The sequence below is a fragment of the Cuculus canorus genome, chromosome 1, assembly GCF_017976375.1.
Source record: "Cuculus canorus isolate bCucCan1 chromosome 1, bCucCan1.pri, whole genome shotgun sequence".
Lineage (NCBI taxonomy): Eukaryota > Metazoa > Chordata > Aves > Cuculiformes > Cuculidae > Cuculus > Cuculus canorus.
This window is the reverse complement of record NC_071401.1, coordinates 74,851,928-74,878,114: the sequence shown is the minus strand read 5'-3', so window position 1 is coordinate 74,878,114 and position 26,187 is coordinate 74,851,928. Positions and strand designations below refer to the sequence as shown.

General features: G+C 36.5%; 1 protein-coding gene across 12 annotated transcripts in view; it reads right to left on the bottom strand.

The window, feature by feature from the left end:
• STS (steroid sulfatase) overlaps window positions 1-26,187 on the bottom strand; it is a 105,092-nt gene that overhangs the window by 34,697 nt on the left and 44,208 nt on the right. For all 12 annotated transcript variants that reach the window (XM_054061571.1, XM_054061545.1, XM_054061581.1 and 9 more), the window contains one exon: window positions 7,465-7,602. In XM_054061571.1, coding sequence (XP_053917546.1) covers window positions 7,465-7,602 — 138 coding nt within the window. The remainder of the gene's footprint in view (window positions 1-7,464; window positions 7,603-26,187) is intronic.

Below are 26,187 nucleotides of genomic sequence, written 5' to 3'. Positions count from 1 at the left end.
TAACTCTCTGCGATCACACACAACATGATGTAAAATTTCCATTTTAGTCTCATTTCGAATCTTAGCTAGAAAAACATCTCTTTTTTTCCTCCCTCTGGTTTAAATTGGCTACCATCACCTGACTCTAGGAACAGCTTTTACAAAGGATGATATAGAAAGGAAAACTCTGTGGTATATTAATATTTTGAATGATGAATGATGAAAACTATTTAAAATAACTTTCTCAGATCACTTGGATTACAACCATACTACCCTTTCCTTCCTTATATATTCTTTTAAAAACAAAGTTTTGAAACCAAAATTATTCTCTTGAATGATAGAAAAATGCAAAGAAAATAATTATTCTACTCATCTGTAGTGGACTTCACGCTGCAAATGTCGACAATCAAAACTGATTGCTATTGCTTACCTTATAAAATGATCAAACAACAATTTATTTTTAATGGTGAGCTCATTCCTTATTTTACTGATTTTCAGTCCTTTTCAGGTACTCTTTTTGTTAATTTTCAAACTGAGCTGTTCTTGCTTGTGCTTACTTTTTCTAGGCACAAAGCACTTAAAAAGAATTTTGTCCAAACGCTTTGCTGTTATCAGCATTTGACTCCATGTCCATTAGCAGCAGAATTCATGACCTAATCTAGCAGCATTATAGTAGTGAAGTGCCTGTATGCATTGCGCTAAATGCTTCTTAAATATGAAGAAAGACAATGTTTCTAATGTGTAGGTCCAAGGTATAGGTAAAATATATTTAGCTATATATTAAAAAGAAACTTAAAGTAGAAGTAATAAGAGTTGCAAGGACAGTCTATAGAAAAACCCATAGGTAACAGAGCGTGATAGATGTCAACAACTGATAATGAGGGAAGACTTCCACTGTCTGCACAAGTACCAATGAAACAGTATAATGAGAAAAAGTATGGAGAAAAGTTTTCAGTGCCTGCACATTTACTGCTATAAAGTACATAATAGGAGAGATGTGTTTTATAACACACTGAAACCAATTCAAAAATGAGTCACTAAGCAACTAAATAAAAATTACCACAAAAACATTAGATTCGCTATCTCAGGGTACCAAAGAAGAATATAATGGCATCCTTTAGTCATCTTAAGCTGCTTGTTTATTCAACTGAGACATTACTCTATTTGTCTGTTTATTCTATTCATCTTGTTCTAAAGCAGAGATCTAAACATCTCAGAAAAACTATTATTTCTGTTCCTAAAGGAAAGCTAAGGTCACTAGCTCAAATGGATGCGGTTAAATTGCATATGTCATACTAATGAGAAAGCTAGTGAAAAACTCTTATGCAAAATTCAGCGCAAATATCACATACAAAATCGATACCATAAAGTTCCATACATTTTAACAGAGAAAAAAGAACTGCTGGAAAAATTACACAGAAGCTTTTAAGAAAATATTTAAGTTAAACACAATAGTCTCCATATTTCAATCTAAAAATGTCAGTAGGACCATAATTTAAGTGTTGCAAGTCATAATAGCACCTTATGAATAACTTAGAGTTTACAAATTATACATCATATATGACTTATATGCCAATATAGGAAAAAACATTGATTGATCTGGTATGAACAATAAAGAGATAAATAGAAAAATACATAGAAACAAAGTTTTTTTTTTAAAGAACACATCACAAACTGGGAGTTTATAAACGGCCTAATAGGCCCACAGGATTCAAAGGACCCATTAGCCCAATAAGTCCATAGGAACTCCGAGATTCCTGAGAGAAAATGATAATTTCTCTGACCAGTTTCTGATCAAAACATTTAGTAGCCAGAAAAAATATATTATCATATATGCACCCAAGAGTCCTTCAGGGGTTCAGGTAGGAAGGTCTGGAGTTGTTAGGAAGAAATTTTTACTAAAATAGCCACCGTTTCCTTCTTTCAGAGGCTGTTTTTAAATTTAAACTTTTGAAAGATCTTTGAAAAGGACCTTCAGGAAGAGTTTCTGGAACATTAATCGTGGGCTAGGAGACAAAAGGTTGTCATGAATCAAAATCTGACTAACATGCAGGAAGCAGAGAGATAAAAACAGCCTGTGATACTTTGCAAAAAAAAGTCAGTAGCACAGTACTTGGACACTACTTTGTATTAAATTCCTTGTTATTTTAATATATTTACTGCAATTTTGGATGACAGTGAGCTGTGGAACTGAAAAATCCACGTATGCCATCGAGTATCATAGGTTAATCAAATTCACAAGAAAAGATAATGGACTTCACACCAAGTTGGATGAACAGGAAACAAGATGCAAGTTTAAATTATGTTAGGAATTTAGAAAGATGAAGTGGAATTTCATCTTTATATGATGAAAGTCTATACAACTAATGCTAAGACTCTTTGTAGAATTTCAATTGCCTTGATTCACATGTTAAACCAAAGTCATAGTATCTAGGATTAGGAGGAGCTCTTCTTATGGATCTTCTTTATTCACTATACAGCTTCTGCATCTTACCCCAAGAATCCTGATAACTGTCACAAACAGGCCACTGCAAAGTGATTTTGATCCACCACTTCAATGTTCACAGAATCACAGAATTGTTTAGGTTGGAAAAGACCTTTAAGATCACCAAGCACAACCTTAACTTAACACTGCCAAGTCCATCACTAAACCGTGTCCCTAAACACCACATCTGCATCTTTTAAATACCTCCAGGGATGGTGACTTCCATCACTTCTCTGAGCAGCCTGTTCCAGTGCTTGATAACCCCTTCTGTGAAATAATATATCTTAATATCCAGTCTAAATCTCCCCTGAGACAACTTGAGGTCATTTCTTCTTGTCCTATCACTTGTTACTGGGGAAAAGAGACTGACATCCATGTCACTACAACCTCCTTTCAGGTAGTTATAGAGAGCAATAAGGTCTCCACTGAGACTCCTTTTCTTCAAACTAAATAATACCAGTTCCCTCAGATGCTCTTCATAAGACTCATGCTCCAGACCCTTCATCACCTTCATTGATCTTCTCTGGATGTACTCCAGAGGCTCAATGTCTTGCTTGTAGTGAAGAGACGAAAACTGAACACAGTATTCAAGGTGCATCCTCAACAGCACTAAGCATAGGAGGAGGATCACTTCCCTCGTCCTGCTGGCCACACTATTTCTGATACAAGCCAGGATGTTGTTGGCCTTCTTGGCCACCTGGGCACACTGCCAGCTCATATTCAGCTGGCTGTCAAACAATACCCTCAGGTCCTTTTCTGCCAGGCAGCTTTGCAGCCATTCATCCCTAAGCCTGTAGTATTGCACGGGGTTTTTGTGGTCCAAATGCAGGAGCTGGCACTTAGCCTTGTCTAACCTGATACAATTGGCCTGGGACCATTGATCTAGCCTGTCCAGATCGCTCTGCTGAGCTTCCCTACACTCAAGAAGATCAACACTTCCACCCAACTTGGTGTCATCTGCAAAATTACTGAGGGTACACTCCACCCCTTCATTCAGATCATTGACAAAGATAGTAAACAGAACTGGCCTCAATACTGAGCCCTAGGAACACCACTAGTAAGTGGCCACCAAGTGGATTTAACTTCATTGACCACCACCCTTTGGGCTTGGCCATCCAGTCAGTTTTTTAGTCAGCAAAGCCCATCCAAGCCATGAGCAGCCAGTTTCTGCTGGAGAATGCTGTGGCAAATGGTGTCAAAGGCTTTTCTAAAGTCTAAGTAGACAGTATCCCCAACCTTGACCCATCCACTAAGGTGTCATATAAGTAATGTTACTATATACTGTCTTCTAAAAAAGAATACTAAAGAGATAAACCAGACTGTATACGACAGCAACTAGTTAAACACTATATTAGCTCCAGTTTCCAATTTCCAGGGCTATCCAAATTTACAGTTACTGTTCCACAGTCAGAATCCAAAGTAATAAAACCTTCAACTACCAATTTCTCCTTTTTGCTTTCAGTCTTACAGCGCTAGCTTAACTCTCCATACTTCTTAGATTTTATTAGTGGTGCTTATTTGGCTGTACATCAAGACAAATTGGTGAGTTCAAATTGGGAAGATCTGTTGAGAGCTTTTGATTTTAGAGCAGTACCAATTATTGCTGAGCATACTGCTCCAGCTCTGACAAGAGGGTTAAGTGGCTTGATTAATATTCGCATTCATGCAGCGCTCATATACAAAAAGGTAAGTAGCAGAGATTGTCTAGCAGAGACAGACAGAAAGGATGCATATGTCTCCCAGTTTTGTAAACTACTCACAAAATGAAACAAAGTCCTAGTGTGTGCGCACATGAGACAAACAGCATAAAGATCACCCTTTTGCTTTGTGAGGCACATTGCCGCATCAGTGTCTGAGACTTTGGGCTTCACAGCTCTGCGTTTCATTAAATCTGTCAGAGATGTACGCATCTCATTGTACATGACTGTTAATATTAATAAATTCTTATGCATGAAAATTGCTAATTATGCTATTAATTGATCACTTCCACTTCTGCCCTTTTGAAAACAATGCATAATATACCTTTTAAACTGAGGACTGATGTGGAGATGGAGAGAGTAGATGATACAACGGATTTCATTGTGTTTTCAAATGGTAAAAGTATATTCAACTGATTCCATAGGTTTTTTTATTCTATTAAGAATGTCTCTGATAAAATAATTATTTTGTTTTCTACATAGGATTGCTTTCTTTCCCATAGTGTATTACTATATTTGCTAACATAGGTGGTAACTGTAAACTACACAATTCATTTTAAAAATAAGAAGCACCGTAACTCCCTAAGTAAAGCTATCTATTGGATTTTTTATTAGTTCAGGTAAGATCTAGTTCGAATTGTTCTCCATTCTGTGAGTATGAGTACAAAATTTTGCAAGGCTCCATTCAATCAAAGTTCTCCAGGAAGGAATATTCCCCAGTGTATTTGCCCCTTTTTTTCCTCCCCCTCCTTGTCATTCATCCTGTATCTTATGTCTGGCATTCTAGAAAAATATTTTTTAGAGCTTCTAAAACACCTCAGGCTGTGCCTACAGCTACAGATATGTAACCATATGGTTCCTTAATTACTTAAATCACTATGTAATGTCTAAGTGCTAAGGTTCAAGATACATTTCACTCTGGTATTAGCCCAGGGGGACCCATCTGATAGTTTGTAACCTCATGACACAACATGGCTTGTTTTGCTTGTGTAACATTTCCTTCCTAGCTCTCTTAAAATATACTGGTTATTTCTCAAATAGATACCTACTTACTAAAAACTGTGAACCTTCACACCTGAAAACCTCGAAGTATTATTATAGTTAACTGTGTATGTCTATCTTTCCTCCTTTTTGCAGCTTTGCAGATGATACAAAACGGAGAGGAGTGGTTAATCCACTGGTGGTTGTGCTACCATCCACAGGGACATCAAAATGCTGGAGAAATGGGCAAAAATGAACTTCATAAAGTTCAGCAAAGGGAAATAACAATTCCTGTATCTGCAGAGGGAATAACTTCTAGCACCAGCATAGGCTAGGGGCTGACTGGCAGAAAGCAGCTCTGCAGAGAAGAATCTGAGGGTCCTGATGGACAACTACCTGCATATCAGCCAGGAATGTTTCCTTGTGGGAAAGAAGGCCAACAGCCTGCTGGGGTTGTATTAGGAAGAAGGTTGCCAGCAAGTCAAAGGAGGTGACACAGCACTGGTGAGACATGCCTGGAGTGCAGGTCCAAGTGCAGAGCTCCCCAGTAAAAGGGAGACATGGACACACTGGAGTGTGAAGGAGGGCTATGAAAATGACTAACCAGTTGGAGCATTTTACATGTGAGGATAGTCACAGAGTTGGGACTGTTCATACTGGAGAAGAAAAGGCTCAGTGGGATCTTATCCATCTGTATGGATATATGGATTTAACTGAGTAAAGAGGACAGAGTCAGGCTCTTTTCACTGATGCCCAGTGACAGGACAAGAGGCAACGTGTACAAAACAAAACACCAGAAATCCCATTTAAACATAAGGAAAAACTTTTTCTTTCTTTTTTACGGTGAGGGTGATTAAACTCTGGAGCAAGTTCCCCAGTGAGGCTGTGGAGTCTCCATCACTGGAGATTCAAATGGACACACCCTTGAGCAACCTATCCTGCTGTGCAAGGCCTAAGACCCAGGAGATGCCTTCCAGACTCATGATTTTCTAATTCTGCAACACTACTTTTATAATAAAAAAATCATACCAAAAGGCAATTTACTTATTTCTGTCTACAACTGGAAGTTTCAAGTTTGGTAAATTACTTTCTAAAAACTGCTGGATTTCTTTGATCTTGTCCTCTGAAATATGAGGGAGAAACAAATTACACAGACAATTCCTAGTGGAAGAATCAAAAGAACTGTATCTCTGCTAAAGGGACAAAAATATTCACTGCATTTCAAGAAAAATAATAAAACCTTATTTCAATAAGACTGATGATCACTAAAAACAATTTGATGTTCATTTTCCTGATGCTGTGTGTCCACCACTTGCACACTGGAAAACACTGGAATTTGAACTTGGTCAAAGGGTACCCTTTATTTCATATTTGGCAATGTTGTCTATTATCCAGTGGTGTATTACATTCTTGCTAACCGAAGGGATTACCATGCCACTGACATGGGAATGGACAAAACGAGGAAAGCTGTTTGCTAAGCTGGAGTTTTTCTTTCTACAAGATCACCATATTGCAACAAAACCAGTATCTTTCATTATTGTTGTGTGATGTCACTGGGACAAACTACATTGTGATAAGGTAGACTTCAAGCACATTTTAAATCCCCACAAAATAAGCAGATTATAGACTATTAATCTTCTCAAAACCTGTGCTAAAAGAATGCAACTAAACTCTGTACTTTTAGCTCAAGTCTTTCCATTTCCAAATCAGTTTTCAACTCAGTAAGTCTGTTGTGCATTATTTTCAAAACTCTCTTCTCCAACTCAGACTTTTCTGCTTGAAACATTGTCTTTTTTCTGGCTGTTGTTCAACTTTCCCATCCCAAATTCAATCCAGCTCCTCATTTCTGTCTTTAAATTTAACTTCTCTTTTTTACTTTTTCTGTAATGAATACACTGGACTCTGGTGCTGATTATCCCATTTGCTCTATAGCTTCTCTTCATGTGATCTCACTCACTCCACAGTATTTAGATCTTGTTAATATTTCCTAATGTCTCATAAGCCACCTTTTTCTCTCCTCTTTCTATTCTGCTACCCAGCCATGATGGTAAACTACTATGAACTGACACCTTTCCAAAGCTGTACCTCTGGGCATTTCAAAGGCACACTTGCTATTTTTAAAACTCCCAAGAGTTGAGCTTGTACTCTGGTTGAGCTGCTGTATTTACTGTCTACGTTTGAATTAGAATGAAACTCATGAAATACTTACTATTAAGGAATCAACTTTTGACCTTCTTGGCCATGGAATACATTGTAGTTTTGGACCAAGAACAAGGAGATAGTTTCTAACACAATTTTTAAAAATCATCAGAGAATGCTCACCTTTATATATGCCATTGTACCCTCCATGCACTTCTCCAGAACTGGAGATTTCTTCAACATGAGCCCCTTGGTCAGACGTAAAGTATACAAGAGTTTTATTGCTCAGATTATATTTCTCCAGCACATCCAGAACCTGCCCTACAAAAAATAAAAATCAACAATAAAACAAAACAAACATACAAACAAAACCCATAGAGCTTCAATGCCACTTTTCATATAAACATTATTATACAATAATGATTTGAAGCATGCAGCATACAGTTAGGGACAATTGCACAAGGCTTGTTGTACTCAGGACCATGGTTCAATTGCTGCAGAATTTCTTGAAGTATAAAATGAGAAGATTTGTGCACATCAGAAAAAGGGCTGACCCACAGAAGAGGCTGCTCTCAACCAAGGAAGCCCCTCAACAAGAAGACTGAAACCACTGATGATATCTGAAAGAACCTCAGCATGCAGAATAGAGCTAACGGTTTGGGGGTAAAGCTTTGCTGCCTAGCAACCTATAGAGGCAGCATGGAAAAAATCGCACTGTGAGTTATAGAATAAAACATTCTAAGAAAACAAAAAGTTAACGTATGGAGTGCCACTGGAGACAATATTGTAAAACTTACTAACTGTTCCCTAATTTCTGATCATGTAAAAATAGACATTGACTAAACTCAAAATGTGCAAGGCAATAAATACACACACTCACACATATTCAAAAAATAATTCACACAATTGTGCTCTGAAACTCCAGGGCACCATGGGCCCATGCTTCATTTTCACAATGGGTTCCTCACACTACCTGTGGAGAGCCTTGTAGTGCACATAAACCACATTCAAACCTATTTAGACCAAGTTCTATAAAGAGTGTTTCTGTATGAATGAGAGTGAAGCCGCTCCAGTGAATTTTATACTGATTAGGAATATAAAATTATTGTTCATGAAAACCAACTGAAGTTTAAGAGTATACTTCTTTACACCAGCCTGCAAAAGAGCTTTAACCTTATACTTTAGGGAACTCAGAGCATATAAAGATAATTCTGTCTTCACAACTATTGTACCTTTATTCTTTTTACTTAAACATCAAAGAATGTTCCAATTTGAATGTTACTTTTGATTTGCTCACCTGTCCACTAAGAATTAATTCATCAGCTGATGCCCAATTATTGCGTCAAAGAGGAGGAGATAAGAATTTTGAAATACAGAGCCTTCTTTAATGATTTTCAGATCATTATTTGTGTTGCTTTTTCTGGATAAGAAGTAGATATCTTAGTGTTTTGCTACTGCTTCTACTCGTCTTTTAAAGTTATAGCATTCTAAAACTGCCTTGTTAAAAAGGTTGACTGTCTTCATTTCTTATCAGCTCAAATGACTTGGTCATGAATAAGGGAACATAAGCAGTTAAATGTGATATCTGGTGGTCTAGTTCATAAACTAGAAGCAAAGAAGAAATGTAAGAGTAGGAGAATTTGTGTATGTAAATTTTGAAACCTCGTGGGAGTATAAATTTCCCAACATAGTGGAGGAAAATCTGTTACAAATGCTGACATTTTGAAGTTGGTGGATTGAGAGAAAATCATGCAGATCCATCTGACAAGCTATTCGTTTGCTGTAGCAGGTGAACGTAGTGCCAGGAAAGAAAAAGACAATTTTCCATTGCCTTCTGGGATTGCTTGGAGAATGTACTTGCTAAGTAATTACAATATCCATTGGAAAGGCGGCAATGATTATAAAAAAAAGTGAATAATATAGACAAATTAGGACATTATGTGTGGATATTCTTCCACACGGCCTCCAGAGTTCCTTTCCAACCTTTATCAATCTATGATTTTATAATTCTATAAGAATAACAATAAATGGGATTGTACAAAGAAATATATGTGCAACGACATACACACAGGCATTTTTTAACCTACACAGTTTTCTTTGATGAAATTGGATTTTCAAATTCATCCTGTATATAAATCAAAAGGAAAATAAAACAAGAATTCCACTCAGCACATCACATTAAATGATGTCTCATGATCAGAGACATCTGCTGTCATTCAATAATGGCCATTTTGATTTCCTAATGGATCTGGGAAAAATGCGAAGCAATGAAAAATGTCTCACTACTACGATTAATTAAATAAAGCAGTCATTGTTATGAAGATCTTTTTTTTCTCCAAGTGAGGCTGACTAGCTTGACTTGGCCTGAAAAAAATACCTGACACTCAAATTTTACCTGTTTTTGAAAAAAAACATGCCAATAGAAAGTTTCATCCAAAGGTTGTTGAACTCAGTGGTAAAACTTCTATTTCCTTTCCTTAGAATTTTAAAACGCAAAGAAGATTCGCTGTCTTAGGTTTAATTAACAAATGCCAAAATGACAATTTACTTTAGTAACAACATTTTTCAGTACAGATGGGCTGATAGTGGTAACTCAAATAGCACTGTTTTCAGAGACTGACAATCACAATGCAATTGCACAAATGAAGCAAAACCTCCATTTCCATTTTCATCCCAAACACTGACACTGTCTAGAATGAAAACTATAAATAAGCGATAAAGTGTGTGCTACGATGAGGCAGGCCTCATTAAAGTACATTTGAATAATGTGGCCACTGTTAACATAAGCAATGCATTCACTTATTAGCAATTCTAAATGGTAAACAGTACAGAAGCAAAAATGCAAAGAATATATTTTGGATCTCTATAAACAGATATCATACACATGCAATTTTATCAGTTTTGGAAGTAAATACTACAAAGTATGCAAAAGACATATACTTTTTTGTTATTACAACTTAACCTCTTTTTTACTTTAACTCCTCTACTCTTATTATTTCTGTAGGTTTCACAGAGACTTTAGATTAAGTTAAAATTGATGTATAAACATGCCTAGGCAATGCCAGTTAATGAGCAAGGAAGGGTTTCATCTAACCTATTTTAGCTGCCTTATTTTGGAAAAGGTCAATCACAACTACAAAAAGGCCTTTTTTTACCTGTTGACTAAAAAAGAGAAGACAGACAACTAGCTCAAAGCTAAATGCCTTCGTATTAGAGATCAAGAACAACATGATATATCCTACCAAAAGTGCTAGACATGTAACTACTTGAGCAACACACTTCAAAGTGTATGGTGAATAGAGAAATGTAAGAGAAGATAGTATAACTGTATTTCTTCACCCATAAAATATGACTGGAAGGGTATCACGTGTCATGTGCTTTTGTATTACAACAATGGAGCTTCAGCTGGCTTAGTAGTCCCATTGCTGGTTGCAAAAAGCAACACAAACTTTAAAAGACTTTTTGGATGTAAAGAGTTCATAGAGAATATGAAATTTTAGGATAAATAAACTAAGACACTGGGAAAACTATAGCTCTATTCCAGCAACCACAGATTCCTATCCCCAGTGTTGAAAATGATCAATAAAATGGAAGGATTCCTGATTGAAAAGACTCACTTGAAAGCCATGTTCTGAAAAATGAACAGCTGCACTGATCTCTGTGGATGATACCGTTTACATTTTTTACTGATTTGAACAGAATAGATTTGTAAAGACAACTTTTCTGAACAACAAAATCTAGCACTGAAGGAGCTGCATAATTTCTGAAGCTATTTAGCAACTAGAATTTCAGATTAAGTTTTTCCTACTATTGCCATTCTAGGAATGTATATCCCAATGCAGGTCACTAACATTGTAGCAGACAAAGGTCTGTGGACACTTTTGTTTCATATGTATTTTTTAAGATACAAGAAAGGTTAAGGACAATATTAAGATGTTACTGTTCTAATTAGCATGTTGGCTTTCCAAAATATAAACAAAACTTCCTGCAAAATATACTGAAGACTGCTCTCTACACTCTGCTCTGCGCTCTTGCTTCGAGCTATGTTAAATTACAGAGTTGTTTCATTCTTAAAGTGAAAATGCCAATTTCAAAGGAATGATAGCCATGTGAAAGTGATGAGTGCAATTGAGTCTGTCATTTAGAAGGAAACAAGGAAACTGAGAGTGCCATGCCATTATTCAACTTCTTTAACAGAGCATGAATGGTAGCTGACCAGCCTCTCTAATGCTAACTGTAATTTCTGGAGTTTTGAACCATATAAAACTCCTACTGTATTCATCTACGTTAAGATATAGGGTTTAAAAAATTACCATTAATTGGAAAACAAGGTACAAACATTGAAAAACAGTAATGTCTTTACAAATGTGTTAATGATTTAGAAAATTGTTCAAAGCTTTAGTCAAGCAAGCATATGAACAAATGCATTTGATTCATAAATTAGCTTACCATCATTTGAAGTCAATAGGACAGAAATGTTATTTGTATTAATTTGAAATAATTTAGAGTCTTTCTAAAATTATGAATAAAAAGCTCTAGAATACAGAATACCTCTGTGTAATCTAGGAATTAGGACAAAATAGTCTCACTACTCATGAAGAAATCTTTAAAGCAGTTTGCAAGGTTTGAAGAAACAGGATTCAGAAGAATTAAGGATCTGCCTCAGGACAAGAAACTTGATGGCAAAGGGAATTCATGTAAATACAACATTCTTTTTCCACTCCAGCAGACTTTCATATGCTTCTGCTGTATCCAAAACATTCTACTAAGCTTGAGATAATTATAGGACAATGAGTGATGTGGGAAGATCAGCCATTGCACCTCTGCCTAGAAGAGGCAGTTCGTTTTTGGGGGGGCTTTTTTAATTTGCTCTTTCAGAACTCTCTATTGAAGAACAGAAGAGAACAGAACAGAATATTTCAGCTGGAAGAGACCTACAAGAATCATCTCGTCCAACTACCTGACAAATTCTGGTCTGACCAAAAGTTAAAGCATGGTACAGGTGTTCTCCAAATGCCTCTTAAAAACTGACCGGCTTGGAGCAGCGACCACCTCTCTAGAAGGCCTGTTTAAGTGTTTGACCATCCTCTCAGTAAAGAAATGCTACCTAAAGCATATTCAGAACAGCGTCATTAACCAGAATCACAACTAACTTGTAGTTGGTTGAAGCGGTTCATCTCTGAGAGTAGCAAGCCAGGAGGGCTTTGAATATATGCATATACTCCTACAAATTAATCCTACCCCCATAAGTATCTGGAAGACTATGTTTCTCCCAGAAACCATAGTGATACCTTTCAACTATATAGCCACTACCTAATAAATCCCTTGGGGCACTCTTCCTGCAACAGGAGTTAAATTAAGGTTATTATATAGTTCATCATCCCTCCAGGGCTAAGATTTTCACCTTATGAAAACTTAATGTTGCAAATTCTGCACATCAGCATTCACAAACTAACACTCATTTTAATCTCTATGTTGATTTTGTGTGATGAAAAGGGATACTTCACTCTTTAACGCACTGATCTGATTACAAAATCCATGACTAAAACCTTTGTATAAAAACAAGCTTAGTAACTAAGACCAAGACATCCCTATCTTAATTTTAGCTTTTGTACATTTCAGGTTATAAATATGCAAATGCTTTTGTGGTATGCTCAGAGTCATCCAGTTTCCCCTTGATAAATATGTAAATCAGTTTGTCCCTGCAGTGGAGAAGTAATTATCACTTTCAGACCTAGTCATTGAGCACAACACTTGAAGTAAAGATGGAAAATATTAAAACCATTGACAGCAACACAAGAAGTGCCTGCATGTATGGTGAACAGTACATAAACTCCGCATGCAACTTGTTTAACATTCAGAGCTAAAACATAACCACTGGAAAGTGGAAATTCTAGGATGAACTAATAGGTTGATATTACAGCACATTATCTAGCCAGTCAACAAAACACATACACCTATGTGATTCTGCATAGAGGAAGCATTAGCACATGAACCTCAAAGGTGACAGTGAATACTAGTTAATATAAGTGTTGGACTAAACAGAAAATAAATTCATAACTACTTACAAAATACTTAATAAATCCTGCAGGAAGAAAGTAGAATGTAGATTCAGTGGAAAGTCTTGAATTAGTTGTACTGTGCTACCATTATTTATAAAAATTATGCTATGGAAATAAAATGAACTTTTCTTCAAAACACAAAGTTGGAGTCTCAAATGTGCTATGTTCCCACTATAATAGCTTATTGGGATCTTCAAAGTCAACAGGACATTCTGCCAAACAAGTAGCATCTGGTTCTGGAAAAACACATTTATATTAGTGTTTCAATTCAGATCAGGAATGCACATTTACAGTAAATCCAATCAAGGACAGTTAATATATTTCTGTTTGAATAGCAAAGCCTTCTCAGATTTTGTGACCTGGATTCCTTTCAAATTAAACTAAACTTGAGCAGGGACTCTGAGAATGCATCTAAGGTACTCACACTACTGATAGGCATTCAGTCTACAGGACCACAGTAGAGGTGCTTTGATGTACATTTCCTGTCTCTGTGCTGTGCTGGCAGTCTTTCTCCAGCTAGGAAGACAGTTCAGACATGCCACTGCTGGCAGTTCAAAATGTGGTAGGATTGATAAAGCCCTACACTGGAACTCTGGTTGTAGCACAATCCAGAGCCACCAATACACATTGTAGATACATATAGGGTCGGATTTACTTACAGCATAAACATCTACATCTACAACTATAAACATTTTTCAAAGTCAATGAAGCAGAAGCATTTTCATACGCAGCTCACATATGTTAAGATGAATGAATTTGGCCCCCTAAACTCTCAATTCTTCTCACAATGACATAAGGTGAGGCAATTGGCCCAGATTTAACTACCTACAACTATAATTCAAATCAGTAGTTGTCAGGGCCAGATAATCTGTGGAACATCAAACACCTTTCTGTTGGATTCCTCTAGACTAAGGGTGAGACAAGTAAAATTAGCATGAGGGCTCAGGGGAGGGCAGTCTTTTAAACAAAAGAAAACAAACCAACATTGGTGTGGGGTCAATTAAGCAATTAGTATGAATTTGCTTTCTGTTTGGATTTGGATTGTCATATAATTGTAAACTTGTAATTGGCTTGTGACTGTTTATGCAGTCTTGTAAGAATAAAGTGTCTTTCAGACCCCCAGGATAAATTTTCAGCATAGTGCACAGCAGATTCGGTATGCACTGCTTAGCAGTTATGAATAAATCAACCAAATTTTGACTTACAATTATGCATAATTTAAGTTTTTTTCCTAGAGATGAGTACCACATTTCTTATTTCTCTTATTCATGTAGGTTTCAAATTATTTGGTAAATCTGAAATTTGGAATAATACTTTAGATATATAAAACCACGTGTGGCTAATAAAGCAGAGTTAAGATGCAGTTTTGAAAGTTGTGAAGATCTGCAAGCATAACTGCAATATACACAATACAGGATGGAAATGTTTCCCTAATCTTTAATGATAGATCATTAAAGGTCAAAAGTATAACTATTCAGTGTCTATCTCCTTATTAGAATTTAAATTAGCTAATAAATGCATTGCTTGAAATTCACTTTTAGACCTTACATCTGTTGAACATAAGGCTATGTATTTCTAATGTAAACCTTAATTTTTAGCCTGCTTAAAATCCGAGAATGTGAAAGATAGTCATGCAATTTTAGTAAGGTCCATTGCATTTGCATTTTGCATGACAGCTACGATAACTTTTTGTGTAAATTTGCATCTCTATTCTGCACACATCTGAGAATAAGATGCCAATTCACACATATAACTAAGACAAATAACAGAAAAGACACCGTTTAGTTCCCCACTTTGAGGTCTCCCATGTTCTCTTTCAAATTTTGGAAGGGATTTCTTTAGGTACTACCTAGGCAAACTGTAATGGCAACCTAAGGATGCTATTTTCTGAATTAGACTGTCAGGTGAAGTTAAGCTATTTGATCATTCCAATGTATGCTGATGGTGACTGATTCAATAACTGTGCAGTGATAAAAGAAACTCTTCTCTATATCTTCAAAGGTTTCAACATTTATTAACTTCAGACTCAGTTTTAAACTGCATATCTTTATGTTCTTAGATGTAAATGCATAATACCAACATTTTGCCAGATTAAAGTATAAATTATGAAGAATTTAAAACAGGGAAAGTAATTCAACCCTTCATTTTAATCCTCTACATTTTCTAAAATTTCAAAGTATTTGTCCATATGTTTGTTTCATTTTTATGACTTTCATTAAATAAAATTAGAACTGTGATAAAATTGGTTGACATCATAGCCTAAGCATTTCTTGTCTTTCAACAGCCAAACTTTTAAATCTCTGCTGAATTTGGGAGCAGAGTTTAAACATTTGCTATAAATCATATATCATATAGAAGAGTTTTTTCAAGATTGAATTAATATTACTCGTGAAATCTTAATTCTTTTCATCTCTGAGCTTTCTGATTTTAATTGTGCAAATCTAATTTTACATGAAAGTGGCTGTGTATTAACTCAACCTCAAAAGAGAAGATGTCTGTTTTTCTCTGATGATATGAGCATCACCATGCACCATGTACACTTTCTCATTTACCTGTTTCTCTCATAGCTTTTGGGCAACTCGGTGGCTTTTGTGCCTAAATACTACTAGACACTGGTGCTTAGTGTGCCATCACCACCTCCAAACCATGCTAGCCGTAAACAGTCTCTGTACAGACAATGTTAACATTAAAAAGAAAGCAAGACTGGCTATGGAAACTGTCCTTAAGGGAATTTTCCACTAATGAAGGTAAACTTCAATCTGTCTTTTCTAGATGACATTCTGAACATAGGAAAAAAACCAAAACCAAAACCAACAAATAAATTAAAGGCCACAAATCTTTATGATTCAGCTTCTTTTCAACTTTTTCTTCTTTTATTTTTTTTCCCCTGGCATGAATATATGTTCCATACAACAGTCTCTACACTGATTTAAACTTCAGAGGATCCTTTCAGAAAGGAAAGCAAATGATTTTTCAGGTCATCCTCATTGATCATAGATGACTAGCTCAGAAAATTGCTCAATAGCTTATGAAATGGGACTTTGATCCCTTAATTCACCTAAGTGCTCCCAGCCTATTCAGAAAGAGCTTTCGCTGAAGTTTCAGAGTAGCATTGAGTAGCACAGCAGATGTCTACTTTTTTTTTCTGGTCTGAGGTCTGGATAGAGAAATATGTGACTCTCATCTTAAATTGGTTTGGAAATACTTGATGTCTCTGCTTAGGCCAAGACGTATTTGATGCCCTCAAGACACAGTGGGGGCATGAGATCATGGAGGCCTATTTCTTAGTCTCTACCTAATTCTAACTAATCATAAAGCAAATACGTCACATGTGAAACTATTCATACAGTTTACAAAGATTCGACGAGATGAACGCTATGTGCCATTTGGTTTGTAATGGGAAATCCCAAACGAGGAGTTTTAAGACTTCCATGTTGAAGGCAAGACAGATTTCTGGAGGGCTGTGCTTTGCAGATGCTCACGGAGAGATGTGTTTTTCAGGATGAATCAGAAGGCTAAATTTGAGCTGACCACTCACATAGCCACAGCACAGATGAGCTGAAATATTAACACAGCCACATAGATATTATTTGAAGAAGTGACGGGCTATTGCCAAGGTAAACTCCCCAAAGCACAGATGACAAATAACCACTGTAAGGCCCCAGCCAGCATATCTCTTACTCATAAGAACAACACTTTTCCTATGAATAGAGAGGCAGGTAAAGGCTTAGTACCTAGCTATTAATGTATTTTTTTAAAGGACTAGTTCTTTCTGTATCTTTTTCAGTATCACACACAGAAGGAACAGCAAATAGATTCCTGCTTTCAAAGGCACTGGAAAAGCATGGCTATGTATACTCAGCAAATGACTGTATTGTCATCAATATTCAACAATTAAATATAACAACAGTAGGATAGAATATTTGCATACATTTCCTGATATTGTATTTATTATACCACTGTCTCCTGTTTAAAACAATTATTTTCTACTCTTCTACTGCATGTTCCTAAAATTAATATGGAACAAGGGAAGTAATTACATGTCACATCAGAAAATCGGTTTATATTCTGAGAGAGATATATGCTATTATTCCCTAGTATTTTTTGCCAAGAAAGTCCTCAAAGCTCTCTTTAACTTGGCCATCTACTTTTTATGCGCAGCACCTAGGGGTTATTGCAACAACTGGTTGACAAACTGCAGCAGAATCAGACAAAAGTTGAAATGTGAATGGACTGAGAAATCTGGGACATGGGGCTTGACTACCTGAGCTCCAGATTGGCAAGAACACTTAGGGTATGTCCTACATAGATGTTTTAGGGATTTTTTTTAAAGACACCTGCCAATTTTGTGCGCTATTAAAATAATACTGGCAAAAGAGCCATCATAGGAAAGCTTTGCCCTTAACATCATGTTAAATTCTTCCAAGTTTGTCCTGTAGGACGTGCAGTCGCCAATACAAACAAATTTACATTATGTTTCACTCTGTCCCGAATCAGATTGGTTTATGTTATTGGAAACTTTGGCCCCAGGCAGGACTTCAGGAGATGGATGGGACATTTCAGCCCACTTTTAGCTGCACAGACATCATCCTTACCTATGACTTTTGTTTTCCTTTTACTTTCCTGCTAATGGGCATTTGACACTTGTATGGTGCTGCACTCTGCCTGAGCACTTCTGGCAGCCACCACTGCTCTCCTCTTCTGCTTTGCCAGCTAATGGTAGCCACATAGTCTGCACTGTCTTGCACATAGTAGAAATGTGGACCATTTGTTTATTATCCTTCTGACATTACAGTTAAATTTTGGAACTAAGTATTTCTTGTATTATGGGTTTTTAACTCCTCCCCCCCCGCCTCTTTTAATTAAAAACAAATCAAGAGAACATACAGATTGTTTAGAAGGTTGTGATGCCATTGTTTTTTTTAAAAGAACCACAGCCTTTTCCTACAGCATTCATAGCTGTTGACTTCAAGTCAGCCCAGATGGCCACCTTCTTTTCCAACCAAGTCCCTAAAATCCATGTCTTTTTTAAAAAAACAAAAGTAGATCAAAGGACCTGGGTATCTGCCAACTTGGAACACTTTGATAGCACCACATAAAGACCCTGATCTTCTTAATTTAATCTCATTCTCTATGGATTAAGGAAGCTACCTTATTCAACTGTTAGGGAAGAATAATTAGAGTTGAGTTGCATGGAACTGAAAAAAGTTTATATATAAAAGGAAAGGTTAAATTAAATAATAAAAAAAAAAAAGTTGCTGTTAGTTCATCTACAAAGAGACACCTTCCAAAACGAGGCATAATATTGGAAGCATGTCAAACTGATATCATCCTTTTAATGTCAATTGTATGACAATTTCTATCCTCCTCCTTAAGATCTAGTCTTTCCAGAACTGCTTCAATAATGATGCTCTGATAATCAAATATCAAGAGGGCCTGATCATTGTAAGAAATGCCAAGTAACAAAGAGCAGACAAGTGGAAGGAAAAAATACAGTGTTAACTCCTGTGACAATCCATTGAATAAAACTGGCAAAGAATAAAGGAAAGAAAAAGGTAAACTGCAAACTAAAAAAAAAAAGGAATAAACTATCCACTTGTGGTATTTGGGCAGCTGACAAGAAAAGAAGGCTAGATTTTGACTGCACTTCCTTTACATCAGAAAGTAAAAAATTTACTTAAAGGAAGATAAAACTAGTCCTGCATACATGGAGATAATATAAGCTATCCTGCTTACTTAGTTTGATGGAACTGCTAATATCAATTAGAGGACAGAGAAACCTGTTGCTAAAGCTCTGGTTTTGGACAACCGCATTATACTTATATCTCTATATATTACTGGATAAGCCAAGAATTCTTTTGACATCTAGAGGAAGAAAAGGATCAACTAAAAGGGAAGGAAGTCACTTCTTCAGAGATGCTAACAGACCTACAACATTTCCTGGCTGACACTGAAGTAGCTTATCACGGCAAGAGGTTCATGAACAGAACAAGTCTGTTTTCAAGCATCAGTTATCAAAGCTTCTGATATTCTCGAGGTATTGCATTTTATTTTATTCTTTGTTTCTATGTTAAAGAAAATGCTATTTACTATTTAATATCTATACCAAATTTTTGAATATATTCATTACAGGTTTCTTGTCAACGCATCTTGTCAGCAAGAAATTGAATTGTAGATTTTCTTAGCTGACAAAAGAAATTCTAACTTCAGTTTTACAAACTTCAGAGCTAAGAAGTCCCTGAGTTTTGGGGTTTTGTTTTGGGTTTTTTTGTTTTTGTTTTTTTTTTTTTTAAATTATCATTAAATTATCATCTGGAAGCATGTAATTACAATGGATTTTATATTACTTCTTATTAAATGATTGTGAAAGTTTCAGCATAACATGATGATTTTATAAACGGACTCAAAGAATCACAGAATGGTTTGGGCTAGGAGGGAACTTCAAAGATTATCTGTTCTCAAAGATTATCTATTCTCCTGCCATGGGAAGAGACATGTTTCGCTAGATCAGGTTGCTGAATGTCCTGGCCAACCTGACCTTGAACACTTCCAGTAAGGAGGCATCCAAAACTTCTTTGGGCAATCTGTTCCAGTGTCTCACCTACTTCATCACAAACAATTCCTTCTGAATATATAATCTAAGGCCTTGGTAAAAATTCTCTCTCCACCTTTCTTATAAACCCACTTTACATACTAGAAGGTTGCAGTAAAGCCTCCCCGGAGCCTCTTCTCCGGGCCAAACATCCTCAATTCTTTCAGCCTTTTTTTCATAGGAGGGTGTTCTGTCTCTCCTTATTTTCATGGCTTCCCTGTGGACCCACCTGAGCAGGCACATGTCTTTCTTCTGCTGGGAACACAGAGCCAGAAACAGTACTCCAGATGAGATCTCACCAGAGCAAAGGAGAGAATCACTTCCCTTGACTTTCTGGCCATGCTCCTTTTTGTGCAGCCCAGGATATGATTGGCTTCTGGGCTGCAAGTGCACATTGCTAGTTCATGTCAAATTTTTTGTCCACCAAATCAAACAGGTAATTTATACCTGTTCAAGCTATAAATAAAGAAAAAAGAATTAATTTATTACATTCTTACTGTTTGCTCTGCTGTTTTGTAGCACCAAAATCAATTTTACTCTGGATTAGAAACACTTCAATACCTTTCACACAGCCATGTACTATATATGCAGCTATACTTTTAACACTTCCAAAAATAGAACCTTCCATGACTTTGCTAGAAATGCTGAGACACCCTGAGCTGCTCATTTACTTCAAACATCTAGAACTCAGTTATCTTTGTGTTTGCAGGAAGATAAAATTCATATTGCTTTTCTGGGCCAGGCCATTGCTTTCTTTAAGATTAAAGCAAATTTCCATTTGTGTCATTCCTTGTTACTCTGACTTGGGTATAAATTCTAGTCTGATTCAGAAATAGAAGCAAAATAATTTCTAACCCAAAAGTATTTCATCCACTGAAATACAAGAGCCTAAAGAGCCTAAATCTTCTATCCTCATAAAACAGAAATAGTAGCAGTACTTTAAAACCATGTAAAGTGAAACACCAAAGCGCCCAGTTAATCACACATAATTTTAGGTAAACTAAGTGTGACATTATGGATGAGTCCATCTAAAAGTTTTGCTAAAAAGATGCTTTCTGAAAAAGGAAAATGCTTCTCCTCCTGTCTGCTTTCCCTGGAAGCTGGTTAGGAAAAAGGAAGGAAGAGAGGGAAGAGTGCTCTGTATCCCCTCTATCGGTAGCAGCAAGCTGCAAAATCCACTGAATCTAACTTCATGCTCGTCTAAGGTAAGGATTTGACTATCCTAGAGTCTCTCTTTCATCATTTCAAGCAAAGAACTCAGCCTCTAGGGGTCAGGTGTTCCTTCGGATATCGAGCTTACTACTGTAACATAAAATCTGTTGGGTGTTCTCAGGGTTACTACAATGTGCTCTTCATGAAGGAACATTATAAAGAAACTTTCATAGGTGAGTAGGGAGAGGGAATGATTTAAAAAGAGAATTGTGCATACAAAGTACCACAATTAAACCAATAGAAAGACAAAACAAGAAGAAAGCATTCAAAATAGTAAAAATAACTCGAGTATACAAAATGAAATTATACAAAAAAACCCCCAAAACAGTAAAATAACAGATAATAATAAAGATTCAGTATATTTTTTTCTTAAACAGTAGCATAAAGTGAAACATAAATGCCTTATTTTACAATCAAGTAGTGAGAGAAAAATCTGGAGAACAGTGAAGTTACAACTTCATCAGCCTACCTTTCACTAATCGCAGCATCATTACTCTAGTGCTTTCCCTAACCTTAAAAAATTAATTACTTATCTGCTAGTGTGATAAAATGCTTTCTGTAATTCAAAAACCACAACTCATTGCTAGAAGAATAATGACCTTTCTTAGTATTACCAGCCTGTTACATAGTGTGACTGTTTCAGCAGTCAGATCTACCACAGGAAAAAAACAGTAGTAGTCAATAAAAAGGCAGTTCTACCAACCTCATCAATAAAAGCTTATTACCACCTGGAATTTAAGCCTTGTGATTCAGCAGTGTGAAATTTCTGCACAGCAATTCACTAATAGGAACCAGCCTGCCAATGAACAATAGTTTACAACACAGAATCAATACTGTCACAAGCTTTATGTTATGATTATTGCTCTCACTGAAAATTAGTTTCTCTCTTTTTTAACAGTATGGTCTCAAAATAATTAGCATAAACTTAAAAAGAAGTATGAAAAAGTTTTATGTCTCCTCCAATAAACAGCAGGGTTGATTTTCAAAGAACCTCTAAAAGATTCTCAGTATCATCACTAAAACTGAAATGCATACGGTCAGTTTTATTTTTTTTCTGTAGTTAAACTGTGATGCAGCCAGCTATGAATAAAAGTTAAAAGGCTGGAAGACATTCCCTGAATAATCATTATAGAAGCTGTTCATAGCATTATAGTTCATATGTTTGTGAAAGTACTTCATCAACCTTAAAAAATACCGCTTAATCCCCAAGACCAGAAGAAAATCTGAGTTCCTGTGTCAAGGTGAACATTCTAATCATTTCCCACTTCCAGTAGGGATTAGGACCCATAAGGAAAAATGGCTTGCTTTCCCCAATTTTGCATTCCCATGCTGGTTGAATTAAAGTCTTAAAGCTTTACTATAGACCCAGAGCTGGATTAGTGAGTGACTGGCAGCAAAGATATACCCCACTAGGTAAATCTGAACACCAGATCTGTGCTTCAGTTTTTCTTCTGGGAAACAGACTAATGAGTTTTCCCTATATTACAAAGACTTCGTGAAAATCCTTACTTGTGAATTTGCTATATACTTCAGTGAAGTAATGACACAGAAAAGATGAGAGGCGTCAAAAAAATGTCTTCAAAGCAGACCTTCAGTAGTGTGTGTTAAATAAAACATGAGAATTCATATTTAACAATGAGGAATACACCTACTGTTGAGTAGCTGCTCATTAAAAAGGCATTCTGTGATGAGAAGACAAGGTTCCAATGGGAAAAGAAATGGCATGTAAACATATGCTTAAAAACTGTACCATAAAACACAAGCAAAGTAAGATTGATTTTTCCTGTCTTTGAGTACTTGACTTCATAGCCTTACAACACTCACTTGTGCCTCCTGCTTGTTCGTATGAATGTGTAATTATTCAAAGACTGTATCAGATGTAATAAGGTACTGGGTAATCCACTACAAAACTATCTGAAGGAACAAGGAATGGGTGTGGGTGGCAAGGTTAAAATACCCAGATTAAAAATTCTTAACCTCTTTAGCTTCTCTGCCCTTTTGTTTCACATTTAGGCTTCTTTCATAAAGATGTAAGATCTACCAGCAACATCCTTCATCTACTAGCACAGTTGCACCCCTTATTAAAACCATGATTACAAGCTCTATAAATACCTAGACAGATATTGCTTTCAGTGTCCAAGTGTTGAAGAAAAAGGATAGCATAATCATGTTCATAAGTCACCGCTGAAAGGGACAATTTCGCCAAAGTGAGCAAAGAGAGTCATAAATCATGTCTCCATGCCATCCTGATCTCTGGCTGTGAGTGAGTGACTTACTAAATTCCTGTAGAGTTTCTCTGGGACAGGGCAAATGCAATTCCTCTTAACAGCTTCACAGTATCTGTGCTAAAAAGGTTCCTACGTAGAGACACTCCACCAGCAAAATCTTTAGCAGCTTCCTTTAAACTGCTTTCCCAGTCTGTATTTTAGAGATTATCTACAACTTGGGTAAAGGCAGCCCCACTCAGTTTCCTCATTGCAGTATACGTAATTCCTTCACCCCAGTATACATGGAAATTACTGTATTCCTGCAGGTTAATTTTGGCTTAAATCTTTACTGTGTTCTTAATCCCACTGATAATGAATTTCCCCATCTACCTTAAGAAAGGAGCAAATCAAACCATACCATTGATATGTGAAATAAAACTTGGGGCAAAGGTTAGATGAAGGTTGGTAGTACATTTCATTACAGAACTCCCAATCCTCTTTGCTTGGAGAGTCGCTGGGATTCTCTTATCCCTAGCGTATCTGAAACAGGCTTTGAGCTTTCTCCTGCTAATGGAAATCAGTTGTCTCAAGAGCAATGCTAATTGTTTCACCAATTAGAACACTTTGATCATAATTCTAGATGTCATTGCACTTTTTTTATTTTAAACCAATTTTCAGAGTATCATAACTATTAAAAAGGCTTTAAATTTTTGGAAGTTATATGACTACATTTTTGTAAAGTAAAATGCACAACGCACTAACACATCTTGTGCCAACAATTTAACTCCTACAATATCAGATGCAAATTAAATCTGTTCGGCAGCTGGCAGCAAATTTTGAACACAGCACTACTACCACAAGCTGTGTTACAGTGAAGTTTTCCATCATGCAGTCCACGTTACTAAGACATTATTTAAACTTGACTGATTAAAAAATGCTATAGGAATAGCTGCATAAGATGTGCTTTGTAAGCGTGTAAATAATGTTTTAAGGAGGAGCTTTGCTATGTAGAAATATGTAATACAGAAAAAGGAAACTGTACTGAAAGAGGATTAAGTAATTCAGGAGACTTATCATAGTGAAGATGGGAGTCTTTCATCACTTAGCCACCTTAGTCCTGTTCAGTAGTGACTGAAAGTCATTGCTGCTTAGTGATATATGAAATGAGTTTGGGCTTCAGCCCAGATGGTAACTGGAAAGCATCCACATCATAAAAGGCAGAACCACAAATGTCTTTAATCTGCACCCTTATTGACAATTTACCCAGATCTCACCTAAAGAGTGAATGTGCTTCAAGAGTTTAACTACTGTCTTAGCTGAAGAAACAGTCTCTTTATGTTAGGGTAAGAGCAGGATGGCAGAACAGAGTAGGAAAATGCTGTTCTAGTTACACAGTACCTGTATCAGCTAAATAGCTTCTTCCTCAGAGATGCTGGCTGAACATCTTTCATGATAAAAAAAACAGCCTAAAAATAAACCTCCTAGACTTTAGACATATACCAGTATAAATTCAGGAAAACAACGTCAAAGAATGCAGCATTATCATCAGGCATCACTCTCCAGATTTTTAGTTCTGCCTTTAAGTTTTCAGGCTTAGCTAAATTTATGTCACATTCATAAGAGCTGGATAAAACGATCTGAGCCTGATTATCCACCACTTCTGATAATGTAGCATCATTCTGCTTTGCTTATCTTTAAAATTGACTTTGCACTGTTACAAATGACTACATCAGGTGAAAAGCCATGATAAATTAGGCTTATCTTCGCAAACAGGATTTGTTTTTCTGGAAAAAAAATTAAGCATAGCTCATTTATTTTTTTTCTCAAAGGAATAGGAATTTTTTTCTTTCATATTATTAATTATTATTTATATTTTTAGCATAAATCAGAATTCTCAGAAGATTTGTGGTATGTTTTTAGATTGATCTTTAGAATAGGATTCTAAATAGAGGTTGAAAGCATAAGCATATAGGCACTGCAAAGTAAAATTCACAATAACAGCCACTAAAAACTACATGTAAATGTGAAGACGTAGATTTCAGAAACCTACCAATACTACACTGTTTCCCAGAAGAATATATACTGCTTAATATAGGAAAGAACATTAAAAAAATAAACCCCAAACCTACAACATATGGGAATATCATTTCCGGGCAGAATAACTCAAAATATTTGGCTGAACAATGCCAACTCTTTCAACCCTTCTTCAGAGGAGGGGTGGTCCAGTCCTTTGATCATTTCTGTGGCCCTTCTCTGGACTCACTCCAATGGATCCAGGTCCTTCCTGTGCTAGGGACCCCAGAGCTGGATACAGTATACCACAGTGGGGTCTCACAAGACAGGAGGAGAGGAGGGGAGTATTATGAGAGTATCTTGCTTCTGTTTGCTTCATTGAAAAGTTCCTTGGTTCCTTTAGACAGACTTATAAAGGTTATGCCTGATTTTGTTTCAAAATACAAATATCTTTTTTTCTTTTCTTTTCTTTTCTTTTTTTTCTTTTCTGCTTTTCCAAGAGAATGGTTGAGGTTTGGAGGGACCCCTGGGGGCCCATCTTGTCCAATCCCCTCTGCTCAAGCAGGGCCACTTGGAGCCCAAGAACATGTGCAGATGGGTTTTGAATATCTCCCAGAAGGGAGACTCCACCACCTCTCTAGACACTCTGTGCCAGTGCTCAGTTATGCACACAGTAAAAAAAATGTGTTTCCTGATGTTCAGAGGGAAACGCTTGTGTTTCAATTCATGCCCATTGCTTCTTTTCACTGGACACCAATAAGAAGAGCCTGGCCCCACCCCCTTTGCACCCCCCCCTTCTGCTATTTATATACATTAATAA